General features: G+C 40.6%; 3 protein-coding genes and 1 long non-coding RNA gene across 11 annotated transcripts in view; 1 reads left to right on the top strand and 3 right to left on the bottom strand.

Annotated features, from left to right (window-relative positions):
- Window positions 1-1,643: 1,643 nt before the first annotated feature.
- her12 (hairy-related 12) lies at window positions 1,644-2,820 on the bottom strand. Its single transcript, XM_085393942.1, has 2 exons — window positions 2,667-2,820; window positions 1,644-2,582 (listed from the first exon to the last, which is right to left on the bottom strand). Exons 1-2 carry the CDS (start codon window positions 2,733-2,735, stop codon window positions 2,175-2,177), a joined length of 477 nt encoding a protein of 158 aa, XP_085250068.1. The 5' UTR covers window positions 2,736-2,820; the 3' UTR covers window positions 1,644-2,174.
- A 4,094-nt stretch (window positions 2,821-6,914) lies between these two features.
- On the bottom strand, window positions 6,915-8,520 carry LOC146644835 (transcription factor HES-5-like). The gene is made up of 2 exons (XM_085394555.1): window positions 8,205-8,520; window positions 6,915-8,088 (listed from the first exon to the last, which is right to left on the bottom strand). Exons 1-2 carry the CDS (start codon window positions 8,364-8,366, stop codon window positions 7,648-7,650), a joined length of 603 nt encoding a protein of 200 aa, XP_085250681.1. The 5' UTR covers window positions 8,367-8,520; the 3' UTR covers window positions 6,915-7,647.
- Window positions 8,244-11,657, top strand: LOC146644834 (uncharacterized). The gene is made up of 3 exons (XR_014909136.1): window positions 8,244-8,374; window positions 10,071-10,500; window positions 10,773-11,657. It is a non-coding gene; the product is annotated as an uncharacterized LOC146644834 (long non-coding RNA).
- Window positions 11,658-12,376: 719 nt separating this feature from the next.
- ubr4 (ubiquitin protein ligase E3 component n-recognin 4) overlaps window positions 12,377-23,868 on the bottom strand; it is a 58,886-nt gene continuing 47,394 nt past the window's right edge. For all 8 annotated transcript variants that reach the window (XM_085394662.1, XM_085394669.1, XM_085394663.1 and 5 more), the window contains 23 exons: window positions 23,711-23,820; window positions 23,213-23,354; window positions 22,958-23,039; window positions 22,646-22,819; window positions 22,393-22,514; window positions 20,073-20,270; window positions 19,861-19,941; window positions 19,630-19,717; window positions 19,326-19,453; window positions 19,000-19,107; window positions 17,659-17,775; window positions 17,341-17,531; window positions 16,987-17,160; window positions 16,791-16,890; window positions 16,460-16,678; window positions 16,264-16,377; window positions 15,913-16,055; window positions 15,668-15,793; window positions 15,388-15,582; window positions 14,979-15,203; window positions 14,574-14,664; window positions 14,179-14,341; window positions 12,377-13,853 (listed from right to left, as the gene is read on the bottom strand). In XM_085394662.1, coding sequence (XP_085250788.1) covers window positions 13,789-13,853; window positions 14,179-14,341; window positions 14,574-14,664; window positions 14,979-15,203; window positions 15,388-15,582; window positions 15,668-15,793; window positions 15,913-16,055; window positions 16,264-16,377; window positions 16,460-16,678; window positions 16,791-16,890; window positions 16,987-17,160; window positions 17,341-17,531; window positions 17,659-17,775; window positions 19,000-19,107; window positions 19,326-19,453; window positions 19,630-19,717; window positions 19,861-19,941; window positions 20,073-20,270; window positions 22,393-22,514; window positions 22,646-22,819; window positions 22,958-23,039; window positions 23,213-23,354; window positions 23,711-23,820 — 3,156 coding nt within the window. In that variant the 3' untranslated portion in view covers window positions 12,377-13,788. The remainder of the gene's footprint in view (window positions 13,854-14,178; window positions 14,342-14,573; window positions 14,665-14,978; window positions 15,204-15,387; window positions 15,583-15,667; window positions 15,794-15,912; window positions 16,056-16,263; window positions 16,378-16,459; window positions 16,679-16,790; window positions 16,891-16,986; window positions 17,161-17,340; window positions 17,532-17,658; window positions 17,776-18,999; window positions 19,108-19,325; window positions 19,454-19,629; window positions 19,718-19,860; window positions 19,942-20,072; window positions 20,271-22,392; window positions 22,515-22,645; window positions 22,820-22,957; window positions 23,040-23,212; window positions 23,355-23,710; window positions 23,821-23,868) is intronic.

The following is a 23,868-nucleotide window of genomic DNA, read 5'->3' as shown; positions in this document are numbered from 1 at the left end:
ACTATCCGTTTGAATCCATGCAAAGGCACGTTTACACCTCTACCTGCAAACTGCTGTGGCCAACGTTTCACTGTGCTCTTGGCCGTGTTTGTCTTTCGTTACACTAAAATCAACAAACCATTAAAGTCACCCGAATACCAGCAGAGTCGAGGTTTCATTTGGGATGTGGCTATCCACACATTAATGATATTTTGCCATGAAGTCAAAGGGACAAAAATGTGCACAAAAAAACTATGTAAATCATTGTGGTGTGAAAACTAAGAATTTGCCTTTTCCACACTAGCAATTAAATCTATAATAACATGTTTTCTTTCGGCATCTTTTCCCCTGACACCACCAGTGCAATGATGCATCCTGTTTAATTATTCCCTGGGTGCATATCAGGAGCTTTTGCCCACGTTCCCCAGAGTAAATGCAGGCTGAGATAAGCAGCAGCTCCTGATAAGAGATGGACGGCACTCCATTCTCAGTCTGGAATGGTTTTATCTCCACTGAGCCAGCCTCTGATTGCTTCACTTCTCAGTTATTGATACATCTTCATCTGACACAAACCCCAATACGGCTTAATTAACGTGCCTTTGTCATGCTAATGACACGCTATAAAGTGAAGAGCAGCTTCAGAGCTGATAGTGTCATCCAAAATGAATCTGATCGCTTCACCTACACACCCACGTCTCCATGCATCACCAACCACGCCTCCTTTCACTACATCACAACCTGTGAGGGGAGATAACAAAGTTAGCACCTCTGAGATTTAAACAGAGAGATGTGAATGAAATGCTTGAACAACAAAACCACCAAGACTAAAAATCATCCACAGTTAACATAAAATGTTCACATAAGAACATGAGCGTCCTTTTTTTATTTTAGGGAAGAAATTATTTGATAAAATACTAAAATAAAATAGAGGTAGCAGCAAACAGTGGCTTTGATTTTTCATTTCCAAGCATTACACTGTGCTGTTAGGAATACTGAGTGTTGGAAGCATGAATTTACAGTAAAACACAAGCTAGGAAAATGCTATTGCGGTCTATACTTGATTATAAGTAAGTATATGTGTACACGTGTGAGTAATTGTGAATACAATATGTAGGCCATAAATCTGGGCACTGTGGAGAATGTGTGATTGTTTTACTTAGTAACATGGGGGACTGCTTTAGTTTCTAACATGCCAAGGTCAGCTGATTGTTTATTGTGCCTTTGCATTGCAAATAAAATACATCTTGTCGTGTGTAACTGACAAGATGCTGGCTGCAAATGCCAGCAACTAGATGCAATTTGCTGGATTTTTTAATGTGTTTTTCTGTTCACGTTGCTTAGCATAAATCAAAGAAATCCTATCACATTTCCTGATTATGAAATCTACAAACCAAACGAGGAAAATGTGTGTACAGCAGTGTTGTCAAAACCCATTTTAAGTTTGCTGTTTAGATATGTACAGACCCAAACATCCTTATATCTGTTGCCTTGTAGATCAAACCATTAATGACCATCCCTACATTCATTGTTGAAAAGAGGTGTTAAAATAAAAATGCACTAAAAGAGGCAAAAATAAAGTGGTATTTTTTTATATATATATATATAGTACCAATGTGGACTTTTTTTCATGAAATATATATAAATGTAAAAGAAGTCAGCAAGCATTTTTAATGATTGTTTCTTTTTATTTTTAATTGTCGTACAAATGTTAGGAATGAGTTTTAAGAACCTTTACACAATAGCAGAACAGCAATATAAACATCTCAGTACAACATGTTAAAAATGTAAACCCATCTACACGCAAAACACACGCTTTGTAATCATACTGACACATCGAGTTTGGCATAGATACATCAAAACAGATGAGAAATATTCTCCACAGCAGCTGTCCATAAACACAGTATGGCAGACACATATACAGTAACATCGAGTAGTCCAAAGATAAAACTCCACTGGAGTAAACAACAAAACTATCAATACTCAAAATCAAAATCAACCTCCAGCTTTAAACGCAAAGGGAAAGTACGTATTAAGAGTCACAGCGGGATCTTCAGCTACGTGACAGCCGGTGCTTTTACTTGTCCATCAATGTGATGAGACGCTAAGGAAACCCATCAGGAATGAGCAGGCTGGAAAAATATATTTCCTACATAGTGAGGGAGAGTTCAGCACCCCTCATGTCTCAGTCTCTGCCTCTACCAAGGCCTCCACACGGGGCCTCTGCTCCCGCTGTCCTGCACTGTGGTGGGCCTGAGTGTGAAGCAGACTGGGGAGGAGCTGCTGGCTGTCTGGGCTTGAAGGAGTTTCTGGTCTTGCTGCTGCTGGAGTCCCTGCAGAGGGGCGAGAGAAGCCTCTGAGCCAGCTGAAAGGAAGTGCACAGGGTCCCTCCAACACTGAGAGTAGGCCTGGTTGTAGTCACTCTGACAGAGGCCTGTCTGCAGCTGCTGCCTCAGGAAGCTCACAGTCATCTCCAAGATGTCAGCCTTCTCTAGCTTGGAGTTGGGCTCTTGCTTGTGAAACTCCTTCTCCAGAATGACTTTCAGCTGCTCGATGCAGCTGTTGATGCGATCCCTGCGCATTTTCTCCACAATGGGTTTCCTCATCTGAGAAAGAGAAGGCAGACAAGTAAGTTCACATTTCAAGTCAGCAATGCACAAGCCAATCTAAAAATCTCCTGTGGTACTCACTTTAATGTTATCCTTCTCAGAGATCCTGATGTGGTGAACAGAGGAGTAGTTTGTTGAGTAAGGAGCCATGTCTCTGCAGAGGTGAAGTGAGCAGTGATGTCTCTGGAGGAGCCGCTCCTCATTTTATACTGGGAGATTAGCATAACAAAGTCATGTGGCTGAGGCAGGGCTGGGGTTCCCACACTCTGACCAGTGGGACTCCCAACAACAACAATGGAGGAGATGTCAATAACTCAGAGAGCATTTATCTCTGCTGGGCATGTTTCCCAAGATAAGCAACAGGCAATTAAGAGTTAATCAGAAGTGCTATCTCCGAATTTACATCAGCTGGATTGATCAGATTTTTTTTCTGTTTTTTAATTCTGATCAGAGGGAGTAAAATACACAAAAGAGAGAATCTCTCCAGGGGGAGGGGGTGACTGCAGTTAAGGACCAAATGAGTTACTGCAATAAAACAATATAAATGCCCCTTCAAAGAACACTTGAGCACTTTACTGCTCAGATAGCAAAGTGTGGAGAGGACAGAAAATGTTGTTTTTGGAATAATAAAGGCCTGGGGTAGGACTCCAGGCAGTCCCATCAAAGTTGAGGACAGGACAATCAAAGAAGTCTTAGATGAAACTTATTCGTCTACCACCTGTTGCTTTTCCAACTCCGCCCCACTCAAGCCTTGACATTAAGGTTTCCCACGGGGATCGCGAGTGAGGGAAAGCTTCAGCAGTGTATCTCGCGCATATTCAAAGCTACAGACGACCCAGGTGTGAAAGGAGGTGAGTGGCGTAAGTTGTCTGGCCCGAGCCGGGCCGACCAACGCGTGCGCTTCAAAATGCCCAACAAGCGATTTTTTTTGCGCTTGTGTTGACGCACAGCGTGAGGCGTTTACTCAGCCTCTTGTTCCTCTTATTAAAGACAAACAGGGGCGGGAGCGCATATTAGCCATGTTTATATTTGCCCCCATATAGAAAGACAAACAAAGAAAGACCCAAAAGTGCCACCCTGCTGGAGAGAGTCACCGAGTCATGAATTTATTACGAAACTAATAAATTTAGCATATTTTGCAGATATCTTTATTACTGGTCATGACTTCTTTTGAAAAATTGTTGGCAGCCTTTAGTCAAAAGTCCTTGCCTCGCTTCCCCCGAGGGTCTGCAGACTCTGCTGTAAATGAACTGTGTCAAATTAGTGTCAAGTTAATGGCATTATGAGCGGGGCTGGCAGTGTGCCTCTGAGGGCCTCCATCATTGGCTGGCCCCAGATGTGAAGCTGGCCTTGTGGGCGCAGTGTGAGTAGTCCCATCTCCCCAGTTTCCCACCAGCCCCCAACATCAGGCTAAATGGGCTCCAAAAGCCATGCCGCTCCTCCACGCTCCGAGGAATGTTAATTGATCTTTTGTTGCAGCTCAAACAGAAACTCTGTGTCCTGGTCCATCTGGGAAAAATCAAGTCAACTGGCTTCACTGCCTGTCTGTATGGAGGTTTTGGTCTGTGCTTTCAGTTACCCATGTATAGTGCTGATAGAAGAACTAAAGGTTTCATCACAAAGGAAGAACTGCAGAGATGCAGTACTGTTAAAAGTCTTGGGCCGCCCCTTGATTTCTTTAGACTTTGCTTCCGAGGAGCCAGACCTTTCCTTTGTAATATTTCAAAGTGTCAATAGTTCTCCAGGCTCTCTGAAGGTTTTGGGACGTGCATCTTTGTAACCAATTTTGTTTTTGATTCTTGTTTGTTTGTTAAGCTAAACTATGAGTCATTCAATAATAAAAAGGCCCCTAATTCAAGTGATGAACCAGTGTTATGTCTACACATAAAAGACACAACACTGGCACAACACATAGGCACTTTGTTACTAGGAGCCTGTTGCAAAAACATATAATATAATATAATTTAAACCTACTTCTTTATTGAAATGTATGAAAATTGCTAAAAAATAACACAGCTTGAGAGTCATAAAATAGTATATTTACACGAACAAGGTGATTCCCAAAGAGGTCTTAGTAGCCAACTTGGCATATCTCTGCCCATTTTGAAGTGTGTCTCTGCAGTGTCTTTACATCTATTTACATCAGGTGTACAGTATCTGAAAGTCATGTCTTTAAGAAATAGGAAAAATTTAAGAAAAGCTTTAACACCAGATCTGATGGATGTATCTGTCCCTTCAGTTGATTCATCTACTATTCATAAGCCTCATCAGAAGTGGTCTCAGTGGAAGGTTGGTCATAAAGAGGGGAAACAGAGAGAAGGCTGAGGTATGAAAAATTACACCAGAACTGGACTGAAAGTCAGACACAACAGGTCTGGTAGAGTGATGAATTCAAAGTCGACATTTATAGTTTGAGTCATGATCAATGTGTACAGAGGAGGTAAGGAGAGGGGTAAAGCTGGGTGAGCATACAGCCATCTGTGCAGTCAGGTGGTGGTGTTTGAGAGCTTGTCAAAACTGATGAAGTTATGAACACAGAAAAGTTCAGGCTGTGTTGTCACACCAAATATTGGAACTCACTAGATTATACAATTGTCTGTTTTTGTCTTATACACTATATTTCCATTTTTTCTTGCACATTTTTCAATGCCCATATTTCCCATTTTCATAGAAAAATCTAAAATAAATAAATGAGGAGAGTCTCAAGACTTTTGTACAGCAGTGAGTCCAGTCAGTGGCAGCATCCCCACCACAAGTCATGTAAAAGCAGCATCGGCACAGTAGAAAATGCTCAAAAAGTGCTACAGGTATTGAACAATAATTCACAATAAATCTGATATGAGAGAGATTAAAGCAGGTAAAAAAGGAAATCTCGGATCTCTGGAGGTAATGAGATAATTAAAATTCACTGTAATGGAGCCCTGTTTTTTTTTCTCTCTCTTTCTCCTCTTACATCTGTGTGGCCCATATCAGCAGTACTACTTAAAACTGTTGTCATTACTGAAAAATCAAAAAAAATCCAGTAACTTTCAATGAGCCCAGCGCTTTTTAAATCTCTTTTTTTTCTCTTTGTCATCATGTCAGTGCGAAGTTCTCCTCCTTTGGAAGTTGGTGTGCACTACATGGCTGCCGGGGGTCTTTGTCTACAAGTGTGTGGGAAGACGAGTCCCCCTCCCACCAGCCGCCTGAGAGCGCTGAATTCATGCCATAAAGTCTCGGCCATTGCTCAGACCTGCGGCGGCACAGAGCTGCTTCCCGTCAGCCATCTCTCTGTGAGTGTGGTATCTCCCGTTTCCCACACTCTGTGCCTATTCACTGGTCCCAAGATGGGAACAATAGAAGTGTGTCTTGTTACACATCACATTAGCTATGGTGTTTGATCTCCTGTTGAAGGGGGGGGGGGGCAGCTTCAGCCAGACCATCTGGCCTGGCAAACTAGACCCTGAGAAAGTCCCACATTCTCCACAACTTCAGCGCACACAAATAATTGTGAAAGACTTTTGTGGCACTTGAGAGATAACTCAAGCACTGCACAACATACCAAGACAATCACAACAGAGAAAAGCGGCATATGTGGCCTGCTGGGGCGTCTACATACTGATTTTTGATTTTTTTTAAGGACCTGTTGATGATTACCAGGTCGGATAAGATGACATGTTAATGATACCTGTGGTAAATCTCAAATCAAAATTTAGCTAAACAAGACACTCTCCTGAATCAGTAAATTAACATTAACGATTCAAACTCTTTAGTTGCATTCTGCTCAAATTACTGTCACTTAAACTGACTTGAAAATGTAGTCATTTTGTAAGAATTATAATTTAATTTAAGCACTTGTAGAGTGCCACCATTCAGCTCCACCAGACCTGTGCAAACAGATGTATTATACACCTGGCACTATGGCAAGAAAAAAAGACAGACTTGTACATTTTAATCGGCATCACTCTTTAAATGGTGAAAACTTGCGTCTAGTTGGAGTTTCTGTTATATCGCCATTTTATTTTCCCCATTTCCTAAGTCTTTACAATGTTTAGAAGGTTTGTAGTGATGTAAGTGACTAATTACTGGAGCCATAGATGCATAAATGGTGATCAAACCACCAAATATTTAGCACTAACCTAATGAATCTTTACAAGAACCAGAGCTCAATTCTTACACTGAACTAAAGCTGCTGTCAGTTCTGACTGGATTTAAGTTTTTAGTCCCCCACTCCACCAGCTCCCTTCTCTGTCTCTCACTCTGGTGTACAGAAATGAATCAATCAGTAATAAGTCAAGACATATTTAGCACTGTAGTTTTCTTTAAAAGAAAGCACATTGCGATTACTTATATTTGCAGAACTTCATCAGAAGTTTCTCATTTATTTTTTTTCAATATCAAACTCCTCAAGGAAGCAATAAATCAGATTCTTTTTTACAAAGATTGATATCAGCGCAAAAGGCCTTTATAAAAGGCATTATTATGAAGATTTTAAAAATCCATTATGAACATTACAAGTGGACAGGTAATGGTTACAGTATCAGTATCCTTCATACACAGGCCAAATGATGGTTACAAATAGAACAAAGTATAATCGTTATAAGATTTACAGTACAGATGGATCCATGGGATCTCTCTATGGCTTGTTTTTGATTCATCAACAGCAAACTGATGAAACACGTCAATCAGTGACACTCAGCATCAGGGACAAACAGTAAACACATCGATCAGTGTCTCGGACACTTAAATAGTTTCAAACCAACGTGGTTAATATAATTCAATGATGTTTGCAAAACAAACAAAAAGTCAGGAGCAGTTTTCCCACAGGGACAATTAACGCATTCACAGAATGAGCACTCCAAATAATAAAGCGTGTATCATATATAATACACTAAATCATTTCAGTCCTTCCAAAGGGGTACCGGCACATCGTGCTGATTTCACCACAAAATAAAACACTTGACAGTATTGAATCTTCTGCTAAAGCAGAAGAAAGCAGACTTCTCTATAAGTCCTTAACTCTCTGTCCATGACGTTCACAGACGTAGTTCTCTCTCGGTTCACAGGTGATCCCGCCTCCATGTTACCAGGGCCTCCACAGAGCACAGCTGACCTGGCTTACGCCCTTGCTGGAGCTGACCTGATGGAGTGGGGAGCCAGGAGGGGAGGGGAGGTTGCAGGGACTGTGACTGGTCCCGCTGGACGCCTGCAGGCCGTGAAAGTGGCTGAGTAGCAGCCTGTGGGCTTGAGTCTGGACCTGGCAGTGGGACAGGAAGCTGACAGCCTCCTGCACGCAGTGGGAGTAACCGTCGCTAGCCACCATCGGGCTAGAGGTCAAGCCGGCCTGCTTCTGCTGCTGGTGCCAGTTTCTCAGATATGACACAGCCATCTCCAGGATGTCAGCCTTCTCCTGCTTGGAGTCAGGCTGCTGCCTGAGGAACTCGGGCCCCAGCAGGGATTTCAGCTGCTCGATGCTGGTGTTGATGCGGTCTCTGCGTAGTTTCTCTACCATTGGCTTTCTCAGCTGAAGAAAAGAAGGAGAAAAAAAAGGTATTTTAATCAAATTGAACATTGCTTTTAATTGAATTATTTGTACCAACACAAATCCAGTTATGAGACTTTTCTGAAAAAAGTATTTACCTTGTGAGCAGGGGTCAGGTGTTCCTTGTTTGCTTGTCCAAAAACAGAGGGAGCCATTGCTGTGGAGTCAGGGTCTCTACTCGGATTGAAGAGCTGGTTGGATCTGAGCTGCGTTCTCCTCTCCTCTGCCACTGCCCTGTATTTATACACCCAAATCTCCATATGAATGTGTGAGTCTTAGGCTTGATGGAGTTTCTCACAGTCCCCGGGCCAATGGGAGTGCTGGGAAGGGCTTTGAGGAAAGCAGGGCTGCCACATGCTCAATGAAGTGTTTATAGCCGTGGGGACAATGAGTGTGTCTCTGGGGAGCAGGTGGAGGAATAGACTGCAAGAGAAAGCCCGGGGTGGAGTGGGCAGAGGGAGGGGGGCTGAGTGGGGGTAGATGGGAGACTGACCCGGTGCTTGTGCTGATATGGGAAAGTGGTGACCCCAGAGGGAAGCATGCCGCTGTCTCATGTCATCTTCACCGCCACGTAATTGAAGACAAAGTGCCTCTGCCACCAGGCACACGTGGGTGTTACAGAGGGCCAAGCATTAGAGAAAGACCAACATGCAGCCACTTCCACCAGTGTGAAATGGCAGACTTTCAGAGCTGTGCAACAGGTTGAGGTTCCTCAAAGATTCAAAGAGAAAGAAAGCAACAGATTTGCAACTCAAACCTATTCAGCTGAAAAAGAAAAGAGAATATTTAGACTATGAATATTTAACCCTTTTTTCAGATAATCTGATTAAACTGTTATATGTTTATAAGGTGTTTCCTCATTCAAGGTTTAGTACAATTCTTGAGAGACAGCTGTATAATCTGACCAAATTACTCTCACAATATCCAGCCCTGATGAAGCTGAAGTATTAGTGATTAATCGCAGCTAATTTTCATTACGTTCACCAATCTCAAGCATTTTCATAGAGATTTGTGTGACATCTAAAGACTGTAGAGCTGATGCAAAGTGTACTCTCTCAGTTACAAAAAAGTACTGCCATTCAAAATTTGCCTGTTATAACTCATTAGCGACACGTTTGGTTATCAGTTTGTCAGCTTTAATCTGATGAACGTGATTAGAGCTGTGTGTGAATTGTAAAGTGCTTCAGCTTTAAGCTTTCACGCTCCCAGCACATGCTGACACATCAGGCAACCCCCCACAAACTCATGCAGACAGCCACACTCTCATTCACTTTCCCTACCCCACACACACACTCACACACCCACACAGCTGGCTGACCTGCATGCCGCTGGCCACGTCTCAGTCACACGCTCCCTTCCTGCCTGTGTGGAACGTGGGAGCCGCTGTGGTCCCAGGCTTCCCACACTTCAGTGTTTAATGACTCTGAGGCCGCCTGCACAAAGGAAGTGTGCCCCATTGCACAAAGATTGAGTGACCAACCCCCCCTTCAAGCCCCACTAACAACACATGCACGCACACACCCAGGAAAACAGGGCTGTCAACAGGGCTTCCAGGCACACCATCTGGATGGATTGTATGCCATTGTCGGCCGATCAAGCGCGGGAGATGTTTACCGTGAGAATTGGAGAGGCTGAAATAGAGACAGAAAGTTAAATAAGAAGAATAGGGAGTGTGTGTGTGGAGGGTGGGAAACTTTCTGGATAGGATGATGAACTTTTTTTAAGAATCTGTGAATAAAAAGGTGCAAAACTCTTACACTGTTTGACACGAAAAGTTTAAGAAATTGAGAAAAAAGTGAAAACCACTTCACTTTCTCAGCTTGTTGCAACAGAAAAGGGATTATTCTATATTAAAGACTAATATAACAGGTACTAACAACACTTAGATGCAGATCCAGTCTGTGATGATGCTTTTTGTTGCCCTCACATAGATCACATTTCCAAAAATGTATCTAAATATTTAGGTTGCCTATCTGGAAACTCTGCCCACCAATGGACGACTTTCTCCTCCAGGAAGAACGTCCTCAGACAGATGTTGTCCTCCACGTTCCCACCACATATCATCCCAGTGGATACAATAACAAGGAAATCTCCCTCAACAAGGGGCAAGCAATGGGCCCCTCCCACCTGTTTGTTTGGATTGGGGCCATTGTACCCCAATGAATTCAACTAATTCATTCACATCCTATTGTCATAATGCTGCTTTGTGATTGGCCAAACACTGTGAGAACCAACATCACATTAAATCAGTGGGAAAGTTGGCATAAGTATATAAATGAGGGAGGTCTCTGTGGGTAAAATCATAACCCTGAACGTTTTCTTGTAACCCACACGGGCCTGGACTCACGGGACGCCATCCGACTGCATATTCGCCATGAGGGATCAACACACAACGTAAGCTCGAATACAAGAAACTTCATTGTAGATCATCCTAGGCTTGATCCTAGTTTTGAACAGGCATCACAGCAATGTTTCTTCCACTATCTGTGAATTTGACTCAAAAGTGATTGAAAGTTTTTCCTTTTTTTTTTTTATGTTGAATGAATGTTACCAAAACCATTTCTACATGTGCCGTCAATATTTAAGCATGCTGGTATTTTCTCCTGGAAACAACCCAATTCTCTGCATCTACCATTAATTTGATGTTTCTCCATCTCCTTCCACAGCCTGTGTAAGATGATGATTTTGGAAAGGAAGTGCACAGACAGAGCAGTGAGGCTCCGCTCCACGTTAGAGAGCCATCTAAGCACTGGAATGAGCAGCTCTGACGTGTGGGACAAGACTGTCTCCTTTTTCACAGTGAAGAAGGCCTTCATTTTCCATAATGGCTACACCAAATCCTCCAGAGAGGCCATGAGGCTGTTCCCCTCACCTTCTGAGGATGTGTCGCCTTTGTGTTGCCAGTAAGAAGTGCACCGAAAGAGGGTTGAAATACGAAGAGGAAAACAAAATCTAGGCATTTTTATAAACTTTTTTCTCCAAATGTCTTCTTAAGCACAAATGGTGGAAAAGATGGGAGTTCTCATTAACTGTGACTACCTGCACCGTGATCCTATTGGTCATTGCACAGGCCCTAGAACTGTGCATGTTATGCCTTAAATCTAAGTACTTCTTAGAACTTTAAGATCATGTTATTACAGTTTTATTAAACTGAAAGTCAAATTCCTTTGTATAAAGGGTAAAAGTTAATTTTATGCCAATGCATATTTTGTAAATGTTTAAGATATTGTCAGTCATGTATAAAATTTGTTGCTGAAAGCCATAAGTGAAAAGTGCAATGTGCTTTCCTGTGCAATTTTAAGTAAAATGACATGTTTTCCCATCATGTGCTGCTTGTTTTGTTTTCTAAAAAAATGGATTAAATATATACATTTCTTTATTTTGTTTGCTCCGGCACTTTCAAAATGTAAATGATTAAATTATGATTCTGTGTTGAGCCCCGAAAGGTTCGACTTCCATATCTTGCACTTTAGTGTCATAATCAATGTCACCCTCTAGTGTGCATTAATGCAACAACACTTCACATGTGATCCACAATTATTCAACCATAAATTCTCAGAGCTCTGCTTTAAAGCTGCAAACTTTTATAAAAGTGTTCTTAAATACATTTCTGGAGTTTTAACCCTCTGTGCATGAAAAGAGGAAGTAATCAGACTGGGGACTTACCATCTTACACCACTACGCACATGCCTGCATTTTTAATGAAAAGTATACTGATTGATGTAAAGTGCTGCGCAAAAGGTCTCTAGCCACCCTTCATTTCTTTACATTATGCTTGAAAAACTTGGAAGTAGGTGCAGCAGTTAGTTGAAATGTGCAAATATATAAAGAGGAAAAACAGTGCAGTTGTAACAGTCTTCCTATTCTTCGTCTAAACTATTAGGGAGCATTCTTGTGATATACTTTAAGTAGTCTTCAGGAACAGCTCTCCAGGCTTCTCGAAGCATCCAGGATCCAGACCTTCAGAGAGCCTGGGGAACTATTTCTCAAGACCACCTAAAGAAGTTCTAAGAAAATGTCGCCTTTGAAGCAAAATGTGAAGAAATTAATTTTAATGAAACCGTCAAAGACTAAATCAATCCAATAGATATGAGATCCAATTTAAACTACACTTTCCACATTATTTAGAGTTCATTTGTATTCTGTGCATGTTTACAGACAGCAGTGTTATGAGCACTGTCAAAAGATTAAAGGAAACAAAGGTGCAGGTTTTAATATTTTTTCCCCCCCAAATCTAGAAACCAGCCGGAACAGAAGAGGTTACCCTGAATCAGATTTGGAATTATTACGGCTTTATTAATCATAGGCTAAATTCAAAAAGCAGACATTCAGCAACAGTTAAACATCGTATAGCAGCGGGAATAGGTGAATTGACGAGAAACTGGGTGAACTCCACACCATGCATTCAACTCTTGAGTACAAGGGTTCTGTAATAACTGTAAGTTCAAAGTTTGCTCAACTGTTGAGGGTAAAAGTGAGACTTTGCTTTCCAGAAATCTGTTCTGGAAACTGACGTGTGTGTTTCCAGAAATTCTGAGGAAAACCAAAACCTAAATTAAAGAGTGCAGAGAGGCTCAAGAGGGAAAAAAATAAAAATAATTAGTCAAAAGAGAAAAAGTGTAAAGGATATAATGTAGGTCTATGTTTATTATTCATTTAGACAAGTCTGGTGTTTCATTGCAACAGATGGAAATGTTTTCATCAATCCAAAGTTTACTTCATCACCAAGGCATAGCTTTGTGGAAGAAAATAAAACACTTCATTGTTCTTTCCCCCTCTTTGCTTCCAAGGTCGATACAAGAAAAAAATAAAACCAAACTGCTTTTTTGTTTCCCTGTCCGTCACTCAAATTCCAGTTAGACTCTACATGAAGATCAAACAGCAAAAGCCCAGAAGAAAAGGACAGGTTAGCTTGCAACCATGTGACAGTGAAACCTTCTGCCATTTTAAAAAACCCTTACCAAAAAAAAACTTAAAGCACAACAAAAATGGAAAGAAAAAAAAACAAAAAAAAGGAAAAGGAGTTAAAATCAAATGCCGCTCTTCATAGGTGGTGGGTCAAATACCCAAAACATTTTAGTTATTGTACCCCAAAGAGAGGGGGAGGAGTTTAAAGCCAAAAGATAGGATCACAACAAAACAGAATTCGTAGGCTGTTCCCATCAACAAAAAAAACCTATTATTTCTTCTTTTCACATGAATCATTAAATTCAGCTGGCCTTTTTTTGATCATCTATGGCATCATAAAGAGACAGATGCCTTGATGGTGACAGATGTGAATGGTTGTGGCTGGGTGGTCGGCAGAGCCCTGCTTCATTTTCCCCTCAAGCTTCCTGAAACAAAACAAGTTGTGATCTCAACTCTAGTCTGAAAGAGTTTGAATCAAAGTGTAAATTCTGTTTTGTGTGCCCTCCCCAACCTTTGACAGCATGGTGTTTCTGTGTTAAACTTTACAGAGATGGATCTTTTCTCTTTTTCTTTGTTTTTTTTAAACTACACATAGTTTCTGCTTAAAGATCATTTGAAGATGTCATATGGGAGTGGGAGTTAAGTAGGAAGCGTGGTGTATACACTGTGTGAATATCAGTGTGTAAAAAGTAAATTTTTGTTCAGCTGGTAGGTGTCCAGATGATAATTGCAGGGGCGTTTTGTGTTTGAGGGGTTGTGGTTTGAGGTTGGCCATTAGGGCAAAGAGTTCAACAAATCCTGGAGGAAGAGGTCCGGGTCTGGAATTTCAGAGAGGAGACCTGAAAAACAAAGTTTAATAGTAACATTCGACCAACACCACAGTTTATTATTCACACCAGAAAAGAAGTGTCGTAAATTAAAAGAAAAATGGCACAAGAGAAGACGAAAATAAACTGTGAAGCTTGTTTATACTTCTGCACTGAATAATGCAAATCCTCTTATTCACTGACGGCATTTATTTGAGATGGATTTCACTGAAATTTCACTACCAAAACGTTCTTTTTTGTGGGCTTTCTCTATCTGAGATGATTTATTTTGTCTAAAAAGAAGTAGTATCAGAATAGTATCAGCCAGAAACATAGGTGTGTGTGTGTGCATACTGACCTACAACATCAAAGAACTCTGACAGGGATTCAGCGGGCATGAGTTCATCCTGGAAAGCCCTGAGCACACGCTCGGAGGCCTCATAGATGGGCATGTCATTGTGACGGACATATTCTGCCAGTGAGAAGGACCAGCCGCCCTCTGTGTTGCTGGTTGGTACCTTCTGTAAAAACAAAATCAAGAGCAGAAGAGGGAATTACAGTATATTATCTATTTGTCTAATGTCAATGTTCCCATTAGATTGAAAATGTCCCTAAACACCCACCCCCCAAACAAACAAACAACATTCTGAATTCTGTATTTACAGGTAATGACTCCTATTTTTACAAAGCATCCCCAAAATTGAAAGAGCATAATACCATCGTTTTACAGTATCGACAGGCAAAATACTTTACCCTGAACATGTCGTAGACCAGGTCCACCAGGCCCCAGAAAAGAAGAGGTGAGCGATACACTGCATATTCCTTTGGTGTTTTATCTGTGAGCCTGAGAATAGATAAGAGAAGATGTGGATGAAGACCTTCTGAGATAAATAATGGACACAACATTCAATGGTTATTCCTTTTTCTTTTTAAATTTATAACTCTGACCTGCTTCACTGGTCAATACTCACATGTCTTAGATGTATTCAAAATAAAATTACACTAGTGTAAAAGTTTCCTGTTGGAATTATTGGCAAACAAATTAATAATTTGGTACTGAACCTGCTCCCTGCTTGAAGGATTTAATTAATATCACAGACAAAGGTGCCCTGCATTGAGTGTAAAACAAATGGAGACAGGAAAGGAAAGGTCTCATACTTGTTTGCACAGGCTGCCGAGACTTTACGGGCATGCGCAGTGCCCAGAAGTCTCCGCAGGAAGTACAGACGAGAACTTCTCCACCGTTCGGGTGGCATGATGTGCATGGCCAGGATGGTGTAATAGTGGGGCCCTTCAACTTCATATGAGCTTTCAACCCATTTCTCACATGGTTGCTCCTGGAAACTCTGCAGGTTCTTCTCCTCTCGGGACGTAGCCCTTGTACTACAGTGACAGAATTTGCAAAGTGAAATAAGGTGAGATGGGAATGAGAACTATGAGCTGTAAAATCAAACTTTGGATTTGTGTTTTATTTTAAGCCTCAACAGTCCCACACATGTATCACCTCAGCATCAATATTGAGTAAATGTCAGCAAGTGTTTTCTGTGCACATCAAAAATGTACATACGTGTTGAGGACATAGAGAACAGTGTGGATGATATAGGGGATGAGGTGGATGTTGCTCTCCCGACCTCCACCTCCTGTGTCCACGCTGAATGACTGCTCAGTAGCAAAGCGGAGGAACAGCAGTTTGGTATCGTGGATGTTGAGTTGGTATGTGGGCTCTCGCTGGCCTGTGCACTCCTGAAGATATGTGTTGTGCCTGTGGAGTAAAAGAGTTTGGTTGAAGAAATTGTGCCACATGAAGAAAATGTTCTCTCTAATTTATGCTGATTTTTTCTTTTAACCTTGCTAGGCATGTAGCAAAAGCTGATTCTGGCACATGTGGCCCCCACACAGGAAGCAGACCATTGCACTTGGTGTTAGCATTCTGGAGAGCAGCACTGTCCCATTCCTCTCGCCCACGAGCCAGCCTAAAATAAGTAAAAATAACAGGCATGTATTACAAAAAAAATGAAAAGTGGGGCTGCAGAAAGAATGTAAGGGGTACTCTAAACATCACCACAGAGTAAATGCTGGTGTTTGTAGCTACCTGACTGCTGCCAGATGGCAGTCATAGTGGACTATGTTAAAGTGCGACACAGTGCTGTAACCCTGCTGCTTGCGAGGCTTGTTTTCAAATTCCTCCAAGGCTACACGCTTTGTGAAAGTGTAAATACCCAGGACTTTGGTTGGCTAGTGAAAGAGAAACCAGAATGAAAATGAGAACTGAAAACAACAACAAATTTCAGCATGCCAAGAAAACCAGCAAATCAGACTGATAAGAGTGTCATTTTAATTATCTACAATTTGGCTACTGATACTTTAAATAGGATTCCAAAACCAGATGTCTTCAGTGTTAAATAATGTCAAACTTCCCTCAATCCTGTATGTGCTTTTATACCTGGAACTTGTAACCTTCTCTACAGATACAGCAGGTCAAGCCTGGTTCCTCTATCAGCTCTTCCATTTGCTTCAAGAGTGAAGTCTTTGTCACCACCTGCCCCTTTTCATTGGTCTGAAAGACAAACATAAAGCTTACAATAAAATCCACATTTCAATTCAAGTCTGTGGTAATAAAAAAAAAAAAAAAAAAATACCGTCATGCCAAGAGTTCCCAGAGCCTTCTGCCTCATAGCCATAGCCATACGCTTTTTCTCAGCTCTGGTTTCTCTGCGGGCTGCTTCAATCTTCAAGTTGACGTCACTGTGTTCCCTCAGAGCCTCTAGAAGGTTCTCTGCTAGAGTTCCTATGCCTTCATCACTGGATACCTGCTCCAGCTTGTGCAAGTTTGTTATCGAATCTGTGCCTATGAGCACCTAGAGAAAAGAAGATGACACTCAGCTATATTAGGGAGACAGGTTCATGTGTTTACAAAAAGAACTGTCTGAGTTGACTCCAGTTTAGTCTAATATTCAAAGCATTCTGTACCTGTGTGGGGGGATGCTGGGTAGCCAAACCACGGAGAAGTCTGAGAATAAAGGGTAGAGCAGGTCTAGAGAGGAATTTCTTCCAAACATCCGCATCCAGACTGATGAGAGATTTCAGAAAAACAAAAAAGAGGTTTAAAAACAAAAAATCTTGCATTTGTACTTGTATACAAAATATTTACCTACAAGAGACCTACTTTTTGGCATTTGGGATATGCTTCTTCATGTAGTCCAGTGCACTCTGTGTGATTCCTATTTGCAGAATAAGATCTTTCAGTTGATGGCCGTTGCTGTTATTTTTGATTCCAGCAGCGATTTTACAGAAGCAGTCCAAAAACACTTTGTCATCAGCACTATGCTCCTCGTCGTACCTTAAAGAAACACAACACAAACACAAAAATAAGAGTCAATTTCACTAAATTAACTATAAAAGTGCCCATAGGAGCATGGTTCTCCTACAAAGATTAGCCCGATTTATCCATTAAAATGTAAAATAATAGCCCCTTTAAAGTCTTCATGTGCTTATTAGTAAGTAAAAGCTGAGTGCTCACTTGTCAAAGTTGCAACACGGTTTGAAGCGTTCCACCAGAATCCTCATCTTCTCTAGTTCGCCAAAAGACAGGTATGGAATAATGCGCAGAAGACCCTGGAGCACGCTGGGGTTGGAGCGCACAAACAGGGTGTTGATCTGGTCTAACAACATGACAAGCTGATCCTTGTCTCCTGTAAGGAGAAGGTTACCCTGCAAAGGACAAGACAGTTTCTAATTAAAAAAAACTAAACAAAACACAAAAACGGAATTAAAAGGTCTTTTTGAGGGTATGATTTTATGATTGTAGCAGAAGATAAAATTAGCTTCAGATTGTTACCTTGTCCTCTGAAATCTCAGCATTGGCCTCATCCAGAATGATCTCCATGATGCTCAGGACTTGCTCTGCTATAGAGGCTCCACCACTATCCTTACTCTCTTGTTCTGCCACTAAGGCCTGAAGGAAAAATAACATAAAAAAAATATTTCCCTCTCTCTCTCTATCCATCTCCATCTCTCCATCTATATCTATATATCTATATCTATATATTAGGGGTGCAACAATACTTGTATCGATATTGAACCATTCGATACAGTGCTTTAGGTTCAGTACGCATATGTATCGAACAATACAAAATTTTTTATTTATTTTATCAACTTTTCTTCTGATGATGCTGTCTGTGTTGAGCGCTCAGTGGATCTGCGTTTGACTACTCTGCCTAGGCTGGACTGTCGAGCGCAGATCCACTGAGCGCAGCGCAAGCTAGCAAGACAAAAGTTAAGCTCGTTGCAACATGGCAACTGCCTCAACGCTAGCCGAATTTGAACCTCCCCCACCCTCATTCAGATCTGGCGTTTGGAACTAGTTTGGTTTTCATGTGAAGTATGACCTTGATGGTAAGCGCGTCATGGACAAAAGTAAAACAGTATGTCGGATGTGCCACGCAATGCTCAATTGGTGGGAACTAGCGCGTTAGCACAGTTAGCTTGTTAACGTGTTGATGCCATCCAGCCCCACACACAGGGCGATCCGCGGTAACTCGTTAACGGAGATCTGCCGTGTTGTGGCGTTAAGGTCATTTCAACGAGATTAACGCTGACAGCACTAGTGGGAACACAACGAATATGACTGCACATTTACGCCGACATCATCCTAGTGCAAAGACAAGTGGAAGCAGACAAAAACAACAAGCACGCAAACTTTACCCAAATCATTTAGACAGCCGTTAGCACATGATTCTCCTTATGGGGACCTGATATGTTTAATATGCTGCTGAGAATATAGCCCAGAAGAAGCGTATAGTATAGCTTTTATTTTGGAAAGAGCCATTTCTCTGTAATAAACTCTTTTACAAAGATGAGTGATTTCTCAATCAGATAGATTTATTTATTTTTTATTATTTTGTTGTTTTGGCAACATTAAATTTAAAAACTGTACTTTTGAGTTAAAATATACATTTGTCATTTATTAAAATTATAAATTAAAAAAGGCATGAACATTTTTTGTATCGAAAAAATATCGAACCGTGACACCAAAGTGTGTGTGTGTGTGTGTGTGTGTGTGTGTGTACACACACACACACACACACACACACACACACACACACACACACACACACACACACACACACACAAAAATACAATCTAGAAACTGAATCACAACAATCAGCATAAGACTCACCAAGTTTAGAGTTCCCAGCATGACATTGAGTGTGTTCATCTCTGGTTTGACAAGCTGTTGCCTATTGATCTTCACTTTCACACAGTAACTGAACAACTTCAGCAAAACCTGGGGGAGAAAAAAAAGTTTTAATTCTAATTTAGGGCACTATATGAATTTAATTCTAAATAATAATGACATATATATATTCTAGATAACCAGCATTCGTTTTTACTAATTCAAAGAAGAATTCAAAATTACAAATAAATTACAGTTTACATTGATGACTGGAGAATAAAGAATGGTATTATTTCAAAACGCTTTCTGACACAAAAATACTGTCTTACGGTGAGCAGATGTCTTCCTTGTTTAAAGTCTTTGATTCCAGACAGCCGGTTGAGCATACACTCGAGTCCTCCACACTGTGCCATCACTCCTGCCATCTTGTACACTTCTTCATCATCCTCCTCCTCATCTGTAACGAGGTCAATTAAAACATTTGCATCTCATTCTGTGCATACAGGTACATATGATGGCCAAGAATACATACAGCAATAATTATATCAAGGGCAAAACCTGGTAGATGTCACATAAACGAGAACAAGCTTGACCCTAATTATGAAGACACACCAAGTTAAAAGCAAATCAAACCTGTAGTTGAATCCAGTGACTCTATGAACTCCTCAGTAGCATCTCCAAGTAGTCCTCTCATACGATAGATGATTCTCATTGGCTCACCCTTTTTGGGGGGGGTGGGGAGACAAGGTCAGTGGGCTCTCAGTACCATTAATTCTTTAAAGGACTGTAAGCATTTCATGACAATTTGAATGATTCCAAATGTTTGTAAAAGTGTAACTAATTCATAGAAAATGTGAGTCTCACCTCATTTGTAGGACACCACACCTTCTTATAGACCTCTGCCACTGACAAATCCAAACTAATGATTTTGTTGTTTACCAGAAGCTGAAAAACAAAAAAAAACCCAAAACAAAACAAAAAACACATCTGGTAATTTTTTCTTGAACTGTGTCACCTTTTATAATTTCACAAGAAAAGGAAACCTTCAAAGCAACTCAAATGTAAGGTTACTTTACCTCCATGCCACTGTCATCTTCAAGAAGAGCCACCAGGTCGCAGTCTTGGCAGATCTTGTTTTTGATGTCCCTCATCAGAGGACCGATGCCGGGCTCGTTGCTGCTGTAGGGGTTTCCTGGCATGCGACCCTGCAAGAAGTCCTCTTGCTGAGGATCCTTTTCCAGCGTCACAAAGAACTCTGTCACCTCATTCTCTTCCTAGATAGTGAATGAAACAAATGCTCCAGATTAGGGCAGGGCAATATCGCCAAAAATATTTATCACGATATATATTTGAAAATTTGCGATAACGATATAATTGACACTAGACAAAATACTTTACAACTCCACAACTTTATTAGCGCAAAAAAAAAGAAAAAAAAAAAAGTATTTTCACTTAAACAAGCGAGGGCTGGGCTATATCATACCGTTCACAGTAATACCAGTGTAATGTTGGGCAACGATAGGAAAATGAAATATCGCGATAGAACATGTGTAAAACGCGCATGCGCAGTGCCTTTGTTTACATACGCACATGGCGGCAACGCAGAATGAGAAGAGCAAAAGGGGATCGTTAAATGAAACTGATGAGCCAGAATTGGTTTGTAAAAATGCTGCAACTTCAGTGGTGTGGAACTGGTTTGGCTTTCATCCGTCAGATACACAACAAAGCACAAAATCGACAGTGCCCCTTATAATCCCGTGTGCCTTATGTATGAATTCTGGTTGTGTTTACTGACCTCAAAACGATTTTATGTGGCACACGGCGCTCGAAAATCTGTCAAATGTTTCAGTACGACTTTGCTAAGCTACGAAGCCGCACCACTTGATGGATTGTCGGAGCATTACGGCTATCGTAGTCAGGAGCCTCGCGGAGTGATACGTACTGCGCTTCAACATAATATTACCGTATTGTGTGTGTATAACCTCTTTCAAGTTTTGTGGATATTATACATGGTTATGCTGAGGATATGTCGGCCAATTTCCACTGGAAATGCCTTTTGGTTAAACTGTCAGCAAGGAATTTGCATTTGCACTGTTAATTTTTTATATAACTTTAATGCACTTAAAAAAAGCTGTTTGTTTAAGTGAAAATACATTGATTTTTTTTTTTTTGCACTAATAAAGTTGTGGAGTTGTAAAGTATTTTGTCTAGTGTCAATTATATCGTCAGTTATATCGTTATCGCAAATTTTCAAATGTATATCGTGATAAATATTTTTGGTCATATCGCCCTGCTCTGAAACAAGCAGCTGTTTTTTTTATGTGCATTAAAGTTATATATAAAAATTTAACAGTGCAAATGCAAATCCTTGCTGACAGTTTAACCAAAAGGCATTTCCAGTGGAAATTGGCCGACATATCCACAAAACTTAAAAAGAGGTTATACACACAATACAGTAATATTATGTTGAAGCGCAGTACATATCACTCCGGGAGACTCCTGACTACGGTAGCTGTAATGCTCCGACAATCTGTCAAGCGGTGCAGCTCTGTAGCTTAGTACTAAAACTGTACTAAAACATTTTTTGACAGGTTTTCGAGCGCCGTGTAGCACATAAATCAGTTCGAGGTCAGTAAGCACAACCAGAATTCATACATAAGAATTATATTGGGCACTGTCAATTTTTCAGAAAAATCAAAGGATTTTAAGAGCGACTTATTTACCGAAAAACACGTTAATAACAACGGCCTGCTTGCATGCTCTACAAAATAGTGCTTTGGTGTGCATCTGACAGACGAAAGCCAAACCAGTTCCACACCACTGAAGTTGCACCTATAAACCAATTCTGGTTCATCTGTCATTCAACGATCCGCTTTCGCCCTTCTCATTCTCCGTAGCCGCCATGCTTTTTCTGCCATGTGGGTATGAAAACAAAGGCACTGCGCATGCGCGTTTTACCCGTATTCTACTGCGATATTTCATTTTCTTATCATTGCCTAACATTACACTGGTATTACCTGAACGGTATGATAGGGCCCAGCCCTACTCCAGATTAAAACAAATTCTGCTTCAAAACTGTTTCCAAAATTACACAAGCACGTCACTTCTTCATCTTTACTCACAACTCAAAGAATGAACGTTAAAACACAAACTACACTCAATCTAAATATATCTGTATATAATACAAATACTTGTATATAATATAACAATTTGTATATAATTACTTCTTATTACTTGATCATTAATCTCAAATGTCAAGAAAGCAGCAGGATGTTGCACTTGAAAGCCTTCACTCAAATGAAAATTACTTGTATGACTTAGTGAAAATTAGTGAACATTATATTAAAATTTAAGACATTATTTGTTGCAGCTCTAATCGAGGTAAAGGCAACTCACAGGGTAGATGATGCTGCAAAGTCTCTCAAAAATGAACACAGGTGTTCTGTAGTCATCCAGGTTGTACCGCTTTGCAGTCTCTATGCACACTGCCATGAAAGCTTTGGTTTCAGACTCGGTTCCTATAAACAATACAAGACATACAAATAAAAAAAATATTAAGCACAATTTGTACAATATTCAGTTGACCAAATAAGAATATTATTATCTTTTTAAAAACATAATTAAATTTATAATTATTGTCAATGCCCACCTGTCGTCATGTCTTCCAGCATCTCAAGTAGCATATCCTGAGTTTCATCAATGAGTTTGGTTCGCTGAACCACCAACTTCCTCAGGCACAGATAACCATTAAGAACCGTGCCGACCAACCTACTTTTGAAATGCCGCTTAATGGACTCCACTTCGACAAAAGATGACAGCAAACCTAAAAAACGCACACAGAACCAAAAAAAGAAGATTCAGGAAAGTCTGAATTAGCTGCAACTTTACTTGTGATATAAAAGTAATTTGTACCACTCAATCTGTATATATGCTGAAAATCTAAAGATGGAAACTAACATACCAGTCAAGCTCTTCAGGGCGTAGCCTTGCTGCAAGTCTGTGCTCAGTGTAGCCTCCTCTAGAGCCAACAGATTGGCTATTTCCTGATCATAGCAATAAACAAGATAAGATACTGAAATAGGAGCACTTCTAATGGATCTAGTGACACTTCAGTTGTTTGAAATTGGGAAAGGAACAGGACTATGAAGATAATAACTTAAAAACACCAGTGTTTATCTGACTATAAAATTACATTCTTTGAACGTTAAAATAATACCTTGGTGATCAGGTTGCCAATGTAGGGCAGGACTCCCCGGGCAGCCAGATAAATCTTCCAGTGTGTTGGCTTAATCAGCTTCTGGTACAGACCCAGATACTCCACTGCACACTCTCCAGCGACACTCAGTTCATCCAGATAACTTAAAGAAGGACAGTTTTTTAATCACTTTAACAGTTTTCATCCTTTTGCTTGAGAAACTATGCAATAAGTGAGCTGCCTGAGACGCATTTTCTTTCATTATTAAGCACAGAATTATGTTCTTCTTTAACACTTTATCTGTAAAGTATTTAAAATAATATTATTTTTCTGCCCGATAATTCATTTTCCAGCAAATATAAAATCATGGAAATACATGATAAGAGCTATTCATCTTTAACTAGTTATGCTATATTGCTAAGCATATCCAAATTCATTGGAATTATCAACCTAATTTATGTATATGAAATTCAAAATAGAGCATGTCATGATTTGCTAGCTTTCTGTTGAGACTCGTACCTGGTGAGCAGGTCCAGGACCTGTTGCTTGCGGCTAGGGATTGTGGTAAGTGCCTCCACAATAGTGCAAGCTGCCTGTCTTGCAGCCTGGGTGGCAGGTGTGAAAAGAACCTGCAAAAGTAGAGCTAAAGTTAGCATTTTTTAAGAAATTGCATTTAC

This window comes from Rhamphochromis longiceps, linkage group LG20, assembly GCF_057381845.1.
Source record: "Rhamphochromis longiceps isolate RC_006_pf linkage group LG20, R_longiceps_female_GT1.1, whole genome shotgun sequence".
Lineage (NCBI taxonomy): Eukaryota > Metazoa > Chordata > Actinopteri > Cichliformes > Cichlidae > Rhamphochromis > Rhamphochromis longiceps.
This window is presented reverse-complemented; position numbering and strand designations above follow the sequence as displayed.

Coding starts and splice junctions, on each gene's coding strand:
- her12 (XM_085393942.1), bottom strand. CDS start 2,735: ATGGCTCCTTACTCAACAAACTACTCCTCTGTTCACCACATCAGGATC. Junction 2,583..2,666: donor CTGAGAAGGATAACATTAAA/GTGAGTACCACA, acceptor TCTCTTTCTCAG/ATGAGGAAACCCATTGTGGA.
- LOC146644835 (XM_085394555.1), bottom strand. CDS start 8,366: ATGGAGATTTGGGTGTATAAATACAGGGCAGTGGCAGAGGAGAGGAGA. Junction 8,089..8,204: donor ACCTGACCCCTGCTCACAAG/GTAAATACTTTT, acceptor TCTTTTCTTCAG/CTGAGAAAGCCAATGGTAGA.